General features: G+C 45.5%; 1 protein-coding gene and 1 long non-coding RNA gene across 2 annotated transcripts in view; one reads left to right on the forward strand and one right to left on the reverse strand.

Moving 5' to 3' along the window:
- The window catches only part of CACNA1I (calcium voltage-gated channel subunit alpha1 I), a 148,407-nt gene that overhangs the window by 104,999 nt on the left and 24,031 nt on the right, over nt 1-19,377 (forward strand). The window contains exons 21-25 of the mRNA XM_074221080.1: nt 2,151-2,276; nt 5,274-5,363; nt 12,763-12,955; nt 13,838-13,989; nt 18,277-18,386. Of these exons, the coding sequence (XP_074077181.1) occupies nt 2,151-2,276; nt 5,274-5,363; nt 12,763-12,955; nt 13,838-13,989; nt 18,277-18,386 (671 nt within the window). The remainder of the gene's footprint in view (nt 1-2,150; nt 2,277-5,273; nt 5,364-12,762; nt 12,956-13,837; nt 13,990-18,276; nt 18,387-19,377) is intronic.
- LOC141511798 (uncharacterized) lies at nt 6,326-9,479 on the reverse strand. Its single transcript, XR_012475413.1, has 4 exons — nt 9,429-9,479; nt 8,525-8,669; nt 7,560-7,671; nt 6,326-6,426 (listed from the first exon to the last, which is right to left on the reverse strand). It is a non-coding gene; the product is annotated as an uncharacterized LOC141511798 (long non-coding RNA).

Raw genomic sequence — 19,377 nt, forward strand, 5'->3', positions numbered from 1 at the left:
TGGAGGAGCAGGATCCACAGTCAGATGACATTGAGCCCTGGACTTGGACCTAGAAAACCTGAGCTTCAATCTTGCCCCTAGAGGGTGTACAGAATCAGGGCTAGGGATTTCATGATGTTCCCCCGGGTAGGTTGGCATCTTCTCTGGGACGTTATTTTTGAGAATTGCCTGGATTTTTTAGTTATAATAATAATTAGGAAATATGGGAAGGGAGTCACAGATTGTGTAGGTTCAGCAGGAGCGGGGCTGGAAGGTCCTTTGAGGTTCACCCCAGCTCTTACTTTCTGGGCTATTTTAGCTGGAGATGAATGGAAGCTCTTTGAAGGCAGGAACTGATGGTTATTTTTCTTTGTATCCCCCAGTGTCCAACACAGACCCTCACACACACAGTAGGTTCTTAATAAATGCATATCGATACTGAATCATGTATTAAGAGCCAGAAGGGATGTGGGAGGTCATCTAAGACTAATTCCCCAATTTTATAGAAACTGAGACCCAGAAAGATTGTCTTGCCCAAGACCACACAGTCAGGAAGTGGCTTCAAATCCCAGTCCTTGTGACCCTTTCACCTTTTCCACATCACTTCTCCAGAATTAATTCCTGCCTGGATAGGGCTGGGATGAGACGGGCCCTGATGGTCCTTCCCAACCCAATATTTTGAGAGTCTAAGAATAGGTAAGAAGAGTCAGGTTCCACTGTTCCAAATGGAGGAGAGGAGGTGGGGGAGGCTGTGGTCAACCTCAGGCCCTTCTGACCCTGCTCAAGTGAAGCACCACCAGAGTGGGAGCCCCCAGGCCCAGTGGGCAGGGTGTGGGCAGCCTGGTGGGGAAGGGTCTCCCATGCTGCTACTCCCCAGACTGAGGCTGGCCCTTTTTTGGCACACACATCTCTGCTTCACGAGCCCAAGGCCACCCACAATGATATTTTTTTCCTTCTCCTGGTTCTTTATTTTGGGATTCTGCTGCAGAGAAACACAGGGAGTGGGTGTTTCTTGCCTCTCACAGAGTGAGCTATACATAGTCCATAGCACGGATCCTGGGGCCCACGTGCCCGCCCATCCCCTCCTCGTGGAGAGGGCGCAGCTGGGCAGGCCAGTGACCGCCTCTGCCACCACAGACTTCACCTCAGAGAGGAAGGGGCAGGAGGGGAACTGGTTTATTCCTATTTGTTTGTTTGTTTTTCTGGAAGAGAAATTGTTTTCTCTCCACTCACATACCCAGCAACCCAGGCCCCAGGGACCAGAATTCAAACTTTCCCCTTCCTCTTATTTGATTTTCCTCCTTGAAGATAATAGAATTGAAGTCCTCACCCCAGATAGAGATCAGTAACTTAGAAACCCAGGCTCGGATTTCTCTGGCTCTTTTCACTCTTTCCTTCAGTTTGTCAAATCTTAACTCGAACTTTGCCCAGCCCCGGACAATCTGTACAGAAACTCCTCCATGGATACCATACTGGAGCTGGAGGCAGGAAGAGTTGGACTTGAATTTGACTTCAGATGCTGGCCGTGTGACCCTGGACAAGTTGTCTTACTTCTGCTTGCCTCAGTTTCCTCACCCATAAAATAGGAATAATAATGGTACCCATCTCCTCAGACAGGTGGTGAGGATCAAATGAGATAATATTTGAAAAAAGTCTTTTGCAAACTTTGAAGTTTAAAATAAATAATGTATAAATGCACTCAGTCTCAGTTTCCTCACTTGTAAAATGAGAGGATGGGACTCAGACTCTACGGGACAGAGACTAACTCTAAAGCTTTGATCTTTTGTTTGTTACTATACTCCAAGGGATGACATTTTCTTGTCCAACCCCCTCATTTTATAGATGAGTAAGGCAAGACCCAGAGAGGTTAGGAGGCTTGCCTAAGTCACACAGATAGTAAATGATGACCAGAATCTGAACTCGGGTTTCTTGCCTCAGTCTGAGGCTCTTTCCACCATCCTACATGTGACTTTCTCTCCCTACCCGCTTCCCAACATGTTCCTGTTGGAGGATTCTTATTTGAAGCCAAAGGACCTGGTCCCTCTGTCATGTACAGCCTTCCCCTTCCTCTTGGCCTCAGTTTCCTCTTCTGTAATGGGAGGGGGTTGGTCCAGTAGACTTCAAGATAGGCTGCAGCTCTAAGTCTCTGCTCTCTGTTCATCCCCCCTCAGCTCTTCAAAGGGAAGTTTTATCACTGCCTGGGGGTCGACATCCGGAATATCACCAACCGCTCAGACTGCATGGCCGCCAACTACCGCTGGGTACACCACAAGTATAACTTTGACAACCTGGGCCAGGTGAGCAGCCCCCTAGTCCCACCCAGGCAGCTCTGCCCTCCCCCTCAACCCCTGGCCCCCAGTGGGGCACACATAGGGAGAGAGAGAGAGAATTGGAAATCAAGACATCTGTGATTAGTCAGAGGGGGCTTGGAAGGCTCAGGGGGCAAAAGTCATTGAGTTCAAGGCTCTGAAAGCTTGGCATGTGGGAGGGGGATAAGGCTTCATTCCCAGAAGGCAGAACTTGAAGCATTGGCGGTGTTGAGGTCAGCCTGGGGTTGGAAGAGAAGCGGCTATCCTGCTCTAGAATCTTGGCCAGACTAGCAGCGTCCCTCAGAGAAAATGGCAAATCCTCACCTAGCATTTAAAGTCCTCCACAATTTGGCCCTCACCCCGTTTCCAGTCTGATTTCTTGGCACTCCCCCTCACTCTCCTGTAGAGTCCTGCACACTTGGTAGCCCAACCAAACTGTCCCTACCCATAGCATCTCCAGACACCATGCTTTTACTCAAGCTGTTGCCTGTCTGGAAGGCCCTTTCTCCTCACCTCTGAATCTTAGAATCTCTGTCTTCTTTCACAATTGTGCTCAGGTACCTCCTCATTTCCCCATTATCAACCTTCTTATCTTACCCTTGGGGTCCTCACACGTGAAGATTGCTGGGAAACCGGGGTCAGGGATGAAGCACATGTCAGTGGCTGTGACTGAGTCACTATGCCCTGGTCCTAGAAGATAGCACGGTGAATGGAGGATGTGTAGCCCCAGGGTTGCTTATGACAGAATGAGTGAGGGGGCCCTCTGGGGTCAAAACCACTCATCCGAGCACTCCTGTCTGTTCTCCACAGAAGCTCGGGAGGTGGCCTTGGCCTTGTTTCTCTTATTATTTGATGAACTAAGAAAGGGTATTTGACCCCAAGTTTCCTCCCACTTTAAAAAGCGGTCTCTGAGTGACAGAGCCCAGTGCATCTAGATCTCGCTGCCTCTGGCTGTCAGGAACCCACGCCTTCTAACTGGGAGGGTCCTATACCCTCTGTCTCTAACCTACAGCTCTCAAGGACCTGCTGTCTCTGAATGTCAGGGTCCCCATGGCCTCTGGCTGTCAGGCTCTTATGACCCCTTATGCTAACATGCCCTTAGGAGAGAGGGAGTGCTGATGGACAACTGCTGTTACCCTCAGTACAGACTCAGCTTTTCTGGTTTCTTTGGTGTTTGTGCCTTTGCTGTGGGGTAGATCAGCAGCCTGGCCCAGCAGCCTGGTCCATTAACCTGGCCAACCTATAAGACATTCCCGGAAAACACAGCACAGACACCCATGGAGAGACACCCAGGAATACCTCAGGCCCACAACAACCTGTCTCTTCTCTCCTTCTAGCTCTAGAAGGTCCGTCATAAGCACTGGGAGGGCACTATCCTCAAACATAGCAGCGACCACCTTCCTCTAAGCTTGTATGTTGTGTCTGGAGGCAGCCCCAGCAGGGAAGGGACTGGTGGCCTTTCCAGCTACTGCCTCGGAGCATGCCCACCTTTCAGCTGCCCTGCCTACTCTGCTGCGCGGACTCTAAGTTTGCTCAGGCTGAGTGACTCAGCCAGGGCAGGATGACCTTGGGTAGCACAATTACTCAGGGGAGTGAGCCCAAGGGCAGGCAGGCACTCTGGAGACTGCATCTTCAAACAAAGCTGTGATGACTAGAACCATATCATCCTAGAAACAACACTACATCCTTACATATATAGATAGGAAAGTAGAAAGACAGATAGAGAAATCAGTACCTACATAGAGAAGTAAATAGATATAGAGACAGACAGACAGTCAGATAGATAGATAAGAGACAGACAGACAAATAGGTAGGTAGGTAGTTAAGTAGATGGATAGATACCCAGGTAGATAAGTAGATAGTTAGACAGACGGCGAGACAGACAGATCAACATATAAATAAATAGATAGATAGTTAGACAAATAAATAAGCAGATCGTTAATTAGACACCTAGATAGATAAGGAGGTAGATAGCTGGGTAGGTCGGTAGATAAGGAGGTAGATAGCTAGACAGACACAAAGAGAAGGATCAGCAGATCAGTAGGTAAGCAGACAAATAAATAAACACCTAGGTACATAAGTAGATAGATCGCTAGATCGCTAGATAAGGAGACAGATCAGTATTTAGGTAGAGAAGGCTAGACAGTTTAGACACAGAAAGATCCACAGACATATAATTAAGTAGAGAGGTGGATGAGTAGACATATGGATTGATAGATGACACATAGACAAATAGATAAGCAGATAATTAGACATCTAGGTAGATAAATAGGCAAAGACAGATAGATCACATTCATTAGACACTTAATTTGTGGCTGGAAATGTCCTAAGTGCTGGAACACAAGACAAGCAAAAGGAAAGCCATATACTCCTTCCATGGAAAGTTATGAAAAACGGTTTCAACGGGGGAATAGCCCTCTCCATTGATGTCATAAATGAGCTTACATTTTCATGGGCATGATAATAGCTAAGAGGAGCTGAAGAACCTTATGAGGGGCCCGTTAGAGAAATGCTGAGGATAAAGGGGAGAGCCAGGGGAGGAGGGAAGGAGAGAGCATGACTGGCTCAGGCATTGCCTCAAGTCCAGGTTCTTGGAAGGAAGGCAGGTCTTAGAGGAGGGACCTTTGGATCTTCCAAGATACCAAGGCTGCTGGAGAATGGTGAGCATGGTTGCAGTTAGCCCAATATTCTAGCCCCAAGTAGCCAGACCAGCCTCATTGGGAATCAGTGTGGGACAGAGATCAGATCTAGAGTCTAACTCCAAGACAAACTGTGATATTGAACAAGTCACTTGACTTCTTGAGCCAAGGGATTGGACTATTTGGACTCCAGGGCCCCTTCTGGTTCTAGACCCCTGATCTTACCTGGTTAACCTTTTGAGGCCTCAGATTCTTCAAGTATAAATGGGAGGGGGGAGGTTGGATTTGATGGCTCGTGTGGGGCCTCCTTAATCTAGACCTACAATCCTATCAATCTTTGTTCCAGGCTTTGATGTCCCTCTTCGTCTTGGCCTCCAAAGATGGCTGGGTCAACATCATGTACAACGGACTAGATGCAGTGGCTGTCGACCAGCAGGTAGGGTGTCTCTCCTTTTGTAAGCATTAGAGGTAAAGGGTAGGAAGGAAGGGGACTGGGTTGAGCAGGACTAGGAAGTTAGATATGTCTTTGACATTCAGTTCAACAAATGTTATTAGATGTTTTTAGGTGCAAAAACAAACAAATAAAAAAACCTCAACCCATCCCAATCCAAACCCTCATCTTCAGCATGGGTACTAATGATCTGGATAGGAGATAGTCTTTGCCCTCAATGGGCTTCTGCAATGGGCAGTCACAGCAACTGGGGAAAGAAGGGGTTTGGGGGTTGAACGGGAGCCAGGGAGCTGCAGAGGAGGTTGTGCTGCTAAGGAAGGAATTGGGGCAGGTCCATTTGGACAGGAGCTCTCCTAGACTCCCCCAAGGCTACACCAAGGATATAGGACACCTTCTTGGGCTGTCGCCTTCACCTTCACTATGTCATGAATTCCCCTTCTTGGGAACCCCTACCTCATCTGGCCCATGCCAAACAGTACAGTCATGCTGGAGAAGGAAAGAAAGGTCCATCTCCCATACAGTCTGGACTATGGCCTATCAGGCAATGGATGATCTTTGGATATCCCAGCCTCCCGGATGGGATAAGGGATGGAAAAGGAGTAGGAGAAGAGACTGTAGTAGCTGTCTCCTGGTCCAGAAGAAAGCCAGAACGTGTTAGCAGTGATGTGAGGCAAGGTGGACTTGGGGGCCCTAGGAGAAGGACAAGGGCAGAACTGACTCAAGTCCCAGGCAGGAAAGTTGGGGCAGACACATGACACATCTAGGGAAGCTTTGTGCAAGCTGGAGGTATGGAGGAACCATACCTCAACAACCCAGGTTTTTTTGAACTCAATTCCAATACTTTCCTACCGTACCACATTGCCCTTCAAATAATTACAATACAAGGAAACCCCAGCAAAGGATTGGGAGAAACTGAAATGTGAAGCAATTGTTTTTACTTGATCAAGGAAGGCTTCATGGAGGAAGTGAGATCAGGATCAGGGCCTGGAGTTTAATAGATGGGAGTGAGGGAGTCCTTTTCCAGATGGGGTACCCAGATAGCATGAGCCTTTAAAGGAACAGAGACAGAATGAAGAATGTAGAAAGATAGAAAGCTGACTTAATTGATACTTAGTAAATGTAAAGGAAAGTTATGAAAAATGGTTTCAACTGGGGAATAGCCCTCTCCATTGATGTCATAAAGGATTACCTACTTAGCATGACAGAAGATTCACAATATTCTCCAGTTATCTTTCCTACTAGCTTCTCTCCTCTTTGGGGGGAGTTACACAGGTCACTGCTTACTAGAAACCACTTACAGGTTCCACAGGTATTATTTAAGAGGAAGAAGGAGGGACCTCTCGGTGGAAGAAGAAAAACTGCCTTCTTCCTTTGCCTTTTCTCATTGGTACAGAGCATTGGCACAAATTGGATATCTTGGCAGAGTAAGGGGATAAGAGATGATCATTTTTAGTGGCTTTGATAGGAGGATGTACCCTGCAGGTCTGAAGGTCTCATAAGATGGGTCTAAAGATATGAGGCACAGATTTGCTTGTACCCCACCCCTCTATTCCAGTCCCTCCATCACCCACTCCCTTTGAAAGGGAAGGGGGTACCAAAATTTCATGACCTCTGCCTGCCAGGTGCTTCAACCTCTGACACAGCTACCCCAAGAGGACAGGTTAGAGTCCAAAAGGTATGGCCAGAGTCAGAGCTGGAGCCTATCCCTGGACAGACTCTGATTGCTACCCAGCTCTTTGGCATTTTCTGTGCTTAAGATTTCCTCAGCTCATGGTCAAGTCAATACAAAGATTTCTTCAGGAACCCAAACTGGGGGACATCCAAGGAGAGCCATCTAATTAGTCAAACTACAGATAGACTGTTCTGCCCCAGAGAAGTATCACCTGACTCTTTTATCCCACATTTTTCCAATATACTCAACTCCTTAAGCTGTTGAAGGACCAATTTAGGAAGAGCCAGCCCAGAAGGCTGGATTCTCATGTCTTTTCCCAGTGGCCTCATGGTGAGAGAGGCTGGTACTCCCTTAGGGTTCCTTCTTGTTCCCTCAGCTTAGCTACCTGACTCCCTGGCTACAGTCACAGGTGGGGATGAGGCATGAAAAGGTCCTTTCTCCCTCAGCCTTTCTCCTGAGAATGCCTTAGACTTTCAGCCCTTTATCTGGCCCCAGGCATCCTTCCTTACCCTCAGCACCATCCTCCTCCCCTTCTCCTCAGACAAATGGAGGTCACAGCTCTCACTCCTCTCCTCCTCCAGCCACAAAAAGCGAGGGACTAGCTGCTACTGGGAGAGAGTTCTCCAGGGAGAAAGGATGTGAGATAAATACCAAGGTAGAATGACAAGTTATTACATTTCAGTTTATAAAAACACACCCACTTCCCTTGGCCTCAGGGCTCAGACACATCACTCTCCATAAAGGGATATAAATGCAGAGGAAAATCATCCTCTGAAGGATTATATTGCTCCATCAGCTCTTTCCAAGTCTTTGCCTCAGCCCTTAGCCTCACCCTGTGTCCTTCATCATCTCACCCACTCCCCTGCTGTCTAGAACTCCTAATTCTTGACTGATAGCAGAAAGGGGCAAGTGAGCTGGCCTTGGTCGTGTCCTGCCTTTTCCTGGTTTTCTCCACCCCCATCCTGGTGGTGGGCGTTCCAGTATCCACTCCATATTGCTGGTTGGTGCGACATATTGCGGATTCCTTTCTACCCGTGAGTCAGGTCCCTTGGAAGATAGTTGATTGTTGGTTTGGGAAATAGGAGATGGCCTGGACGCCAGCCCACATCTGCTCTTTGTAGGACCAACCATCTCCCCAGAATCCATGGCTCCATAGCTCCCCCAACCTCTCCTAGATCTGGGCTGTTGTATACATGAACTGTTGAGTCAATGTTATTCCTGAGATAGTTTGCCATCTTCTCTCCCCATTTCTATTCATCTTCAGTGTCAGCACACCTCTCTATGTCCAGGAACTCCCAGTCTCCAATATTTCCAGGAGCATCATATTAGAGATCATGGGGTCCTCCTCCCATCATACATATCATCCCCCAACTCAAGGATTTCCCCCCTCCCTTCCCTATTGCTATTAATCCCAATACCACAGTTTATAGTATCTTTGATTTGTGGTACTCGGAGGTCATCTAGCCCAACTCACCTCTGAAAAGGATTGTGGAACCCTTTACAATATGTCCAACAAATGACCGTCCCACCTCCATCTGAAGACCACCATTGATGGGGAATATCCTCCCAATACTTCGGACAGTTCTTGTTAAGAAGTGTTCCCTTATGGAACCTCCAACCTGTGGGTGGTATTAGCATGGCATTGCCAAGGCAGTCACAGGTAGGATTCAAAATTCAATAAACCTAGTAGCTTTTTAGGGGTGAATTAAATAAATATTTGGCCAAATGTAGTCCGAAAATGATGTTATAAATATTCAGTAGCTCTCGGCAGAAAAATGGTTCCCTGACCCAAAGGATCAAAAGATCGTTCAACTAGACTTAGAAGGGCTCTTTAAGGCTATCAAATGCAATATTTCTTTTTTACAGGTGTATAAACTGAAGGAAGTTATGTGACTATTTCAGTGTCTCAGTATTGGTGAACATAAGACATGGGATCTGACCCCAGGTCTTTTGCCACCAGAGGCCAGGCACTTTCCATCTTCTATCAAATCCAAATTCACTACAATTGTCTTCTTTCACTGCTCTTGGTTCTGCCTTCCAGAGCCAAGCACATTACACTCTCTTAGGTCCAGCCTTTTCTCTTCCATGATAAACTTCCTCTATTCCTTCAAGTCATCCTGATGGAGCATGGTCTTCTGGGTTCTCATGTTTGTTATTGGAGCCCTGATAGGGTCAAACCCAGGAGAAGGGAACTATCATCTCCCTTGTTCTGAATTCTCTGCTCCTAAGGCAGCTACATGGAGACCTTGGGCTTAAAGTTAGGGAAATCTAAGTTCAAATCCAGCCTTGGATGCTTACTAGAGGTGGGTAGCAAGTCACTTCACCACTGCCTGCTTCAGTTTCCACAACTGTAAACTGAGGGTGATAACCACACCTACCTCCCAGGGTTCTTGTGAGGCTGCTATGATGAGATGCTATGTTCAAAATGCTTAGCAAACTGCCTAGTACAAAGTCAATGTTTATTGCCTTCTTTCCACCCCACCTAAGGTCCCATGGAAATATTTTGACTGTTATGTCATACAGTTGTGAATTCAGGGATTACAAAGCACACATGCTTAGGACATAAAAAAGTGTGACCTATGATCCAGTCATGTCTGTTCAGTCATCTGGTATTTATGCAGATGATTTTTGAACCCAGAATAGTCCATAAGTTCAAACTTAACTCAATTACATTCCATCTGATTAGACTTGGCTCATTTTCTGTCATCCAATGACTCCCCCCATCAGACTCTTTTTTGGAGGAGGGGAGGAAGGGGCTGGACATAGACCAGACAGGGGTTGGGGACAGCCACATTGTGCCCAAGTGCAGATGGATGAGATATTGGGGCTAGATCTGCAGTGGAGGGGTGGAGCAAAGGTTTTCTTTCTTGGCTCTGGAGTTTCAAGCCAAGCTTCCAATTCAGTGGTGGCAGTGGAGGAGGTCTTTCTATGTATCTGTTCTGTTTTCATTTGGAGAGTTTTTTAAAATGGGGGGGGGGAGAAAATGGGAGGCCTAAGATCATATAGCCTAGGGGCAGGGGGAGAGAGAGAGAGAGAGAGAGAGAGAGAGAGAGCGTGAGAGCACATAGGTACAGTATAGTGAAGTTTATAGGTAAATAGGTGTTTTTAATGCATATTTCTTCCAAAATTCTTTATTTAAAGTCAAATTTGCATAATGTGAATTTATGTAAAGTGAGAACTGTCTCTATATTTGCCGATCATCTTTTTAGAAAATGCATTAGATTCTGCCAAAAATTGAAGTCAAGCCCATGAACCTTTGGTTTGGAAAATCTGCCTTCTTCCCTTTTGAACATTAAGGATGCCTTTTCTTTTTCTAGTCCTATGCTTTCTCTCCTGTTTTCTGTGATTTGTCATCCAGTAGCATCCTGGAATATAGTCTGCTTTGTCATCTGGTCTTCAATTCTCTATTAACTGTTTCATGACCTCTTAGTCCAAACGTTGTTCTCCTTCGTTAACAAACATACAAACAAGAATCACAAGAGTTGTGAAATCCTGCCTTCATTTTGTTGACTTTTTGTTAGCACCTAGGGTAGAGGTAGCTGGGTGGTGTAGGGGGTAGAGCATAGGGTCTGGAGTCAGGAAGTCCTGAATTCAAATGTGGCCTGAGGTATTGGCAGCTGTGAAATTCTGGTCAAGTCACTGAGTATCTGAGCTTGCCTCAGTTTCCCCATATTTCAAATAGGAGTAAAGATATAAAGACCAAATGAAAGTTGTAAAGTGCTTTGCAAATCTTCAAGTGATGTATAAACGGTATCTTTGTGTTGTATCATTGAATCTCTTATTCTCCCTTCCCCTTGCTCTTAGTATTCCTCCCCAGCCTCTGCTCCTCATACTTCTACTATTTATATCTAGCATCATTGATCTAGGGCTTGAAGGCACCTCAGACACTAGCCCAAGCTGCTTCATTTTCATATGGGGAAACCGAGGCAGGCTCAGAAGCTTAGAGTAAGCAAATTATTTGCCCGAGGTCATTAAGACAGTGAATAGCAGAACCACTACTTTGAACTGAATCTTTTTTTGTTTTGTTTTGTTTTTGCAAGGCAGTGGGGTTAAGTGACTTGCCAAAGGTCACACAACTAGGCATTATTAATTTTCTGAGGTCAGATTTGAACTCAGGTACTCCCAACTCCAAGGCCAGTGCTCTATCCACAGAGTCACTATTTTGACCAAGATCCTTTTACTCCAAATTAACACTCTCTACATATACAACACTTCACTGCCTCTGTTTGGGAAGGTGGAAGAAAGCTTTGGTTGGGTTTCTGACCATCTCTTAGGTTTGGGGTTGATAGAGTAGCATGGGGACTCTACTTCCTGTTATAATTATGTAGCATTATATATGTACCATGACAGGCACCTGATGCCAGGGTCTCTTTTTCCTCCCATTACCATGAATCCTTCCCACCTTTGGTACCCCACAGGTAAACCGAAGCAATGGATCCTTCTATTTTTTTTAACTTTCTGGACCTTTGTATAGGTTGCCCTTCCCCACATCTACAATCTTTTGCCCCTTAGAATTCCTATTTTTCTCTCAAAATTCAACTGAAATATAACCATCCAGATGAGACCCCACCCACTCAATCCCCTCTCCACAACTAGGATCTTGTTCCTAATTATCTCATATTTCTATGCATACATGTTGTCCTCTGAATGGAAGTTTCTTGAAGGCAAAGACTCAGCTCCTAGACCAGTTTCAGAACTTAAAAGCTGCTTAATAAATTTTTGTTGATTGAATTATTTCTCTAAAAGCTAGGAGATAAGTAAAAAGCTAAGTGGGTTCAAAAAAGGGGTGGATAGGTTTCCAAAAGACAAAGACAAAGTAGGTCATTAATGGAAACTGAGACTGTTAGATTTTGGAGTTGAGGTTCAGTATTCTCCTGACCTTTGGCCAGACTTTCCTAGAGGCCCTTGTTAGAGAGTGCACATTATAGTCTGGGATTGCCAGGCCAAACTTCATGGAGGAATTCAACAGCTTGAAGATTTGGATAGGTGGAAAAGAGGCAAAGGGTATCTTAGGGATGGAGAAGAGAGAGTAGGGACCAGAACAGCCTGGCAAGCACATTCTTCATTTCCTGCCTCTTTTCCTTATCTTTCTTCTCTAGTCCACTTTAACTCTCCCCAAAGCAGCCATCTGTCCTTAGACTGTTCCCACATTCCCTATTAAGCAACATTTGGAAAAAAATGAAAGAAAAAAAGTTTCTTTTATGTTCTGAGCTTTATTCTCAGATTTTATAGTTTTGCACATATCCAGTAAGTGAACCTCTTAGTCACTATAACACTCTGGATGGTCTTTTCCATTTAGAGCATTTTTTCCAAATTGTTTTTGATCATTTGCATTTCATCTTCTGAAAACTGTTAGTTCATAACTTTTAGCTGTGTTATTATTGGAGAAAAATTCTTGGTCTTATTTTTTTTGGATTATCTACATATCTTATCAGAGATATTTGATTTTTTTCTCACTTGACTGCTTTCCTTTTAATCCCAGTTGCATTGATTTTGTTTGTACAAAAGCTCTTTCATTTTATGTAATCCAAATTGTCTGTTACCTTGGTTAACAATTTCCCACTGAAATAGGTCTGAAAGATACCTTCTCCCATTTTCCTTGAATCTTTTTTTAAACAGTGTGTCTATTTAAACCACATGTCCATTTGGTGATTATTGTGGAATATGCTGAAAAATGTTGGTCTAACTGTTTTCCAACTTCTTTTTTTCTAGCCTGTAACCAACCACAATCCCTGGATGTTGTTGTACTTCATCTCTTTCCTGCTCATTGTCAGCTTCTTTGTCCTTAATATGTTTGTGGGGGTGGTGGTGGAGAATTTCCACAAGTGTCGGCAGCACCAGGAGGCAGAGGAGGCACGTCGACGGGAGGAGAAGAGACTCCGGCGGCTGGAGAAGAAGCGAAGGAGTAAGGCCCAGCCTAAGTGTGCGTTGGGTTCGTAGGCTGAGGTTTTCCCAGCAAAACCTTCTCCTCTTCTCTATTCCTCCTGCCTCTCCCATTCCCCAAAGTTTCATCCCATGTTGCCCCTACCCCTACCTTGGACTATGGAGGTGGGGAAGACAGGATGGATTGGTGTGATCCAGATCTATTCAATTCAACATGCATTTATTGATCTCCAACTATGGTTAGGCACCATCTTGGTCTCTCTCTCCATTCTAAATCTCGTCCTACCTGGGATGCCCAAAGTGCTCAGGAACTCCAAGGTATCAGTTCTTTCCAACATCCTCTTGGCTTGTGGATAGACTCCTTGCTAGTTTTGCTTGTGCATAAGTGATGAGGGAGAAAGACTTGATATACTGATCTCTGGCCCTCAGTTTTCCTTGAGTCTCTCCACTCCAGGTTTTCCAAATGCTCCCTTAAGCTTCACACTCTTGCACTGGAGCCCACCTCCACTGGAAGTCCAGCCTAGCTTTCTTCACTAAGTCAAGGAGAGGGGGTGGATCTAGACCTTCCATGCTCTTCCTCTCCTCTCCTAGCCCAAGACAGGGGATCTCCATTTCCTGCTTGCTGCTGGTCCTTCCTCTGAGCTTGTCTTCTCATTCATGGTCTTAGTTCATTGAGGCATGAGCTGATCTGTTTCCACAGATTGTCCTGGATTCTCTAATTGTCTTTTACTCTTTCTTCTGATCCTTCCCTTCTTTCTCTTTTTCCTTTCTGTTTTTTTAATTTCCTTGATCCCTTTTTTCTTATCCCTCCTGGTTCCCCACTTCTGGTCCCCCTGACCTTTGGCTCCTCTTTGCACCTTCTCTCTCCTCTCTCTCCTGCCCCATGTTCCCTTTGCCTCTGCAGAAGCTCAGCGGCTCCCATATTATGCTACCTACTGCCCTACCCGGCTCCTCATTCATTCTGTCTGTACCAGTCATTACCTGGATATCTTCATCACCTTCATCATCTGCCTCAATGTCGTGACCATGTCCTTGGAACACTACAATCAACCCATGGTGAGTGAACCCCCAATAACCAGATTTACCCCTTACCCATACCCTCTCCAGCTTAGTTTCTCTGGCTAGAACTCTCCATCTCTGGATTGTAAGAAAGGGAATACAATGCAATGGCAAGAGACTGGTTGACTTTGGGGATTGAGAACCTGAATTCAAATGCTACTTCTGAGGTTTATATAATACTTATTACCCCTTGGACAAGCCATTTAGCTTTCTTGGGTCTCAGCTTCCTCATCTCTAAAATGATAGATTTGGACTTGGCCTTTGAAGTCCCTTCCAGGTATGTGACTCTGTGCCTCAATTTCCTTATCTATAAAATAGTCAGTCTCTGAGATTCCTTCCAGTTCTATTCCATAATCTCAGAGTCAGTGGCATGCTCCTAATGCTGAGCCTAGCTATTTTGCTCAGTGATCCTATTGTGTCTTTTTACATCATGCTTTGATCATTAAGTTCCAGGGTTCATTAAAATTCATAGGCAAGGGGAAGTTAGGTGGTGCAATGGCTAGAGCACTGGCCCTGGAGTCAGGAGTACCTGAGTTCAAATCCGGCCTCAGACAATAATTACCTAGCTGTGTGGCCTTGGGCAAGCCACTTAACCCCATTTGCCTTGCAAAAACCTAAAAAAAGGATAAAAATCCATAGGCACGAGGATGCTAGGTGGTGTAGTGAATAGAGCACTGTCCTGGAATCAGAAGGGCTTGAATTCAAATCTGGCCCAGACATTTAATAATTACCTAGCTATATGACCTTGGGTAAGTCACTTAACCCTATTGCTTTGCAAAAAGCCAAAAATCTTTTTTAAAATTTAAAATGCATAGGCATTTATTAAGCACTTATTATATACAAAACCTTAGACTCAGTGTCAGGAATGCAAAACTTGATCCTCTATAGGTCCTTCCCTCTAGGAACTTACTAGAGAGAAGGGAAGGGATGGAAAAATACAACTTTGGGTTAAGAGAAAGTGAGCTAAGGTCAGAGGTTAGGTCCTACTCTCCTGTACTGGAGGACAGCAGGGGATAGAGCACTGGCCTTGAAGTCAGGAGGACAGTAGTTCAAATCCAGCCTCAGACATTTACTAGTTGTGTGACCTTGGGCAAGTCCCTTAACCCTGATTTCCTTGAATCCAGGGCCATCTCCCGTTATCCTGATCCATATCTGACCACTGGACTAAGATGACTCCAGAGGAGAAAGTGAGGCTGGTGACTTAGCACAGCCCTCCCCCTTCACTCAATTCCAACTCATGTGTTTGTCATGCCATCACCTCCCTGATGTCTTCTTCAAGAATGAAGGACAAACATTAGTCCTGTACTGGGCAATAGGATTTATAGTTAGCAAAGCAAAAGATCTGCTGCCTTTAGGAGCTGAGGCCAAGATCCCAGATTTGAGGAGAGCTTGGGAAATACTGGATTTAGAATCCATTGGCATCTGAATTCAGACTTGAAGGAATAGAGAAATTTTGAAAGCTGAAGATGAGGAGCAGAAGCAAGGTTATGGGAACACAGATGTAGAGGAGGAAGAGACCCCAGAGAACCCTTTTATTTTACAGAGAGAAACTCCTAGTCTAATCTCATTTTATAGAAAATTGATCCACAGGATGAAGTAACTTACCCATGTTCCCTTAAGTATGTAACTGGAAGAAGCAGGATTTGAACCCAGGCCAATTGCCTTGAGACTAGGCACTCTTTTCACTCCAAACTCATTCTAGGTCTTGGTCACAGTGGAAAACATTGAAAAGACACTGACTTTAGTTAGAGTTAGAAGATGTGAGGAGTTAGACTGAGAAAAAAGCATAGGGGATGGAGAGCCATCCCACGTCACAGATGGCACCAAAGACTATGGAATGTGGCTCACACTTTTCTAGGAGGGCTCAGAACATAAAAAGACAAGGGAATGAGAATTGATCTGAGGAAGGGGCAGAGCATATTTACACCTGAAATTGGGGTCAGAATCTAGGAAGATGTCACAATGGTGAGGCTTGACCTGGGCTTTGAGGGAAGCTAGGAAGAGGTAAAGAGAAGGCAGAGATGAAGGTGGAGGCATGGGAGGCAGATTGCCCATAGGTGGGAGATGGCAATTCTGGAAATGTTAGGAGTTCAATTTGACTGAAATATAGGACATGAAGATGAAAATGGAGAATGCACTGATTGGAGCCTTACCTCGTTCCCCATCCCCATTCTTCTGAACTCAAACTATCTCCTGTGTGATGGCCCAGGAGCTTCTTGTGTCATAGAGGAGAAGGGATGTGCAGTTAGTCACCATCGGCTATAAACAGACTAGAGTTGTCCATGAGAGCTTTCCAAGGGTTTATTTATTGTTTATTTTTTATCTAGATAATAAGATCAGAAATGGCCCAGTGGTTCATCTCATGCCCAGCCAACCCAGGAGTCTGCCTTTGGCAGGGGGGCACTAAGGGATGGGAAGTGTTTTTTCAGAACATTAACCTCAGGGGTTAGCCATGTCTCCAACTGTGTTGAACTCACCCTGCTAATGAGCTCTCCAATGTGACTAGGGGGATAGAGGTCTGATTGGGCAGGGAGTGAGGGGGGCCAGGGTGTTGGGCAAGACTGACTCTGGGTAGAGCACCAAGCCTCAGGCTGTACTGGCATGGGAAAGCAGGCCTGTCATCTTCCTTCAAAGGGCAGACAGGTGACTGGATGGAGAGTCTGAGGCACTGCAACCAGGATGGAGGGCAGAAACAGAAAGGACCTAAAGGCCTGCAGGGAGCAATCAGTAGGGAAACTTTCAAGAAAAAGAAGACCCTTCAGATTATTTCCCTTCCCACCAAATAAACTTAGATAAAACATTGCCCTTTGACCCTCTGCTTAGGCTGCAGCCCTTGTGTTCTGGCCTTCCCAGACATTCTAGAGATTGTGTGATGGGAAGGCCAAATGACCTTAAATGAGAAGGATGGGAGGGAGGGAGGAGGAGAGAGACAGAGACAGAGAGAAAGAGACAAAGAGGGATATCTATATATACATATATATATATGTATAGAGAGAGAGAGAGAGAGAGAGACAGACAGACAGACAGAGACAGACAGAGACAGAGATAGAGAGACAGAGAGACAGAGACAGAAAGGGGAAGGAGGAAGAGAGAAACAGACAGAAAATGGAGGAGAGACAGAGAAAATAGAAAGAGACAGAGAGACAGAGAGAGACAGAAATAGAGAGGGAAAAAGAGAGTCAGAGAGAGACAAAGAGAGAAGAGAGGGAGGGAGGAAGGGGGGGGAAGGAGGGGAGGGGAGAAGGGGAGAGAAGGAAAGACAGAGGCTTAAATAGATAGAAAACCAGAAACAGAAGAGGTGCAGAGAAATTAACAGGAATGTGCTAACCCCTGAACATCAATCAACCAACATTTATTAAGCTCCTGCTGTGTACCAGGCCCTATTTTAAGTACTGGAAATATAAAAAGAAGCCAAAGACAGAGTCTGCCTTCCAGGAACTTACAACCTAATGGGGAAGATAACATGCAAACAATTCTATACAAAGCAAATTCTAAACAAAATCCATAGGATATCATTAAAAAGGGAAGGCACTAGAACTCAGAGGTGTTGGGGAAGATGTTCTGGAGGGGACAGGTTGGGGGAGAGATTTTATTTGGGATTTAAAGGAAGCCAAGTATTCCAACTATCTGTGGCTTCTTCTTTCTCTTCAGCCCCCAGTGATCTCTCCTTTGGTTTAATTCTGAAGCTTCCCCTGGTGATGGTCTTAAAAACTCCTGGCTGTAGGGTTCCTTTAACCTCTTATGAACCAAAGGAAAAAGGAAGGAACCAGCAAGGGTTGCCAGATGAAAATGTTGGCTTTGTGACCCAACCCCCGTGTCTAAGATCTCCAGTAGCTTACAGCTCTGCTCAACACACAAGACTTTTTAAAGACACATATCTCATGGGTGCCTAGGGAAGCATCAAACTCCCTGGACTGACACTGCCCGACCTGATTTTCATGGGTCATAAAAAAACAACAACATAGTATAAGGACCAGTTTAATCCTCACCAGTCCAGAAGCCTGATCTTTCTCTGCTTTTCTCAACTGCTTCAGATAGGGAGAGAAGTTGGTGGCTTTGTTTGGGCTGTCCTGCCTTCCTGATGGTGCTAGCCAGTCCCAGGGTCAGAGAACCCATGTTGTTCTGACTCCAGGCAACTCTCTCTTCTGGGGGTCTCATTCAAGATCCAGAGGGACCTGGGGTGAACCACTGGCCAATCAGTTCCCACTTGCAGTGTCCTGCCTAGGCAGCTCAGGGGAAGCTGATTCTGGGATGTGACTCCAGCCTCCTTTTCTCACCCCACAGTCTTTGGAGATCGCCCTCAAGTACTGCAACTACATGTTCACCACGGTCTTTGTGCTGGAAGCCATGTTGAAGCTGGTAGCGTTTGGGCTGAGACGCTTTTTCAAAGACAGGTGAGTAGACCACCCCAGCCCCCACCTCCCCACCATGGGGAGGAGCAGAGCAGTGAGAGTCCCAGGTGAAGACTTGGGAAGAGGCCGCACCAACGGCGGTTATAATGGTGTGGGAGCTGTGACTAGGTGTGAGGGGCAATTCTCTCTTCCTCCTCCTTAGAGTTCCTTATGAGGCTTAATAAGAAGCAGTGGGCGACTAATAGCAATATTCCTCACATACAAATATCAAATCCTGTCTCTATAGAATATACTCCTTTCCTTCAAAGCCCAGAAAAGACATGAGAGGCTGTGTTGTAAGGAGTGCTAGTCCCAAAGCCAGCAAGATCCAGTTTCAAACCACCCCTCCAACCCTTGTGTGACCCTGGGCAAGTCATTTCCCCTTAAGCATGAGTTTTCTCATCTGCACAATGGGGCTTATAATACCTACTTCATGGGGTGCTGTGAGACTCAAGTGAGATAATGAATGTAAAGTGCTTTGTATTTCAAAATACCATATGGACTTGTTATGGATTTTGACACCTCTCCCAAGAAGCTTTTTCTTATTGAGTGCTCTTTTTCTCCCCTCAGCATTCTCATTTCACTATATCTGGTCTTCTCTCCAGCATCACCCAATGAGTTGCTAGCCAAGCTGGGTCTTTTGACAATCAGCCCTGGGTACTGTCCAGGCACCATTCTCAGTATCTTGGCTGTTTCCTAGCCTCAGGATTTGTCTCCAGTGTTTGTTATGCTGCTAGGTGGATAAAGCTCCAGCCTTGTTGGTATGGACCCTCTCCAGAGGGCAGAACAAGAGAGAACGAGTGAAGTAAAAATTGTGTAGAAAGGCAGTTTGAGATCAGCATAAAGAAAAACTTCCTAAAAATCGGAGCTGTCCAAAAATAAGTTTGAGGAGTTACTCTTCACTGGGTTTTTTTGGTGGAAACTGGATAACCTTTGTTAGAGATTGTACAACCTTACCCCACCCATTTCTTGAAATTTCAGTTTGCCAGCTGGA

This window comes from Macrotis lagotis, chromosome 2, assembly GCF_037893015.1.
Source record: "Macrotis lagotis isolate mMagLag1 chromosome 2, bilby.v1.9.chrom.fasta, whole genome shotgun sequence".
In the NCBI taxonomy this organism is placed as follows: Eukaryota; Metazoa; Chordata; class Mammalia; order Peramelemorphia; family Peramelidae; genus Macrotis; species Macrotis lagotis.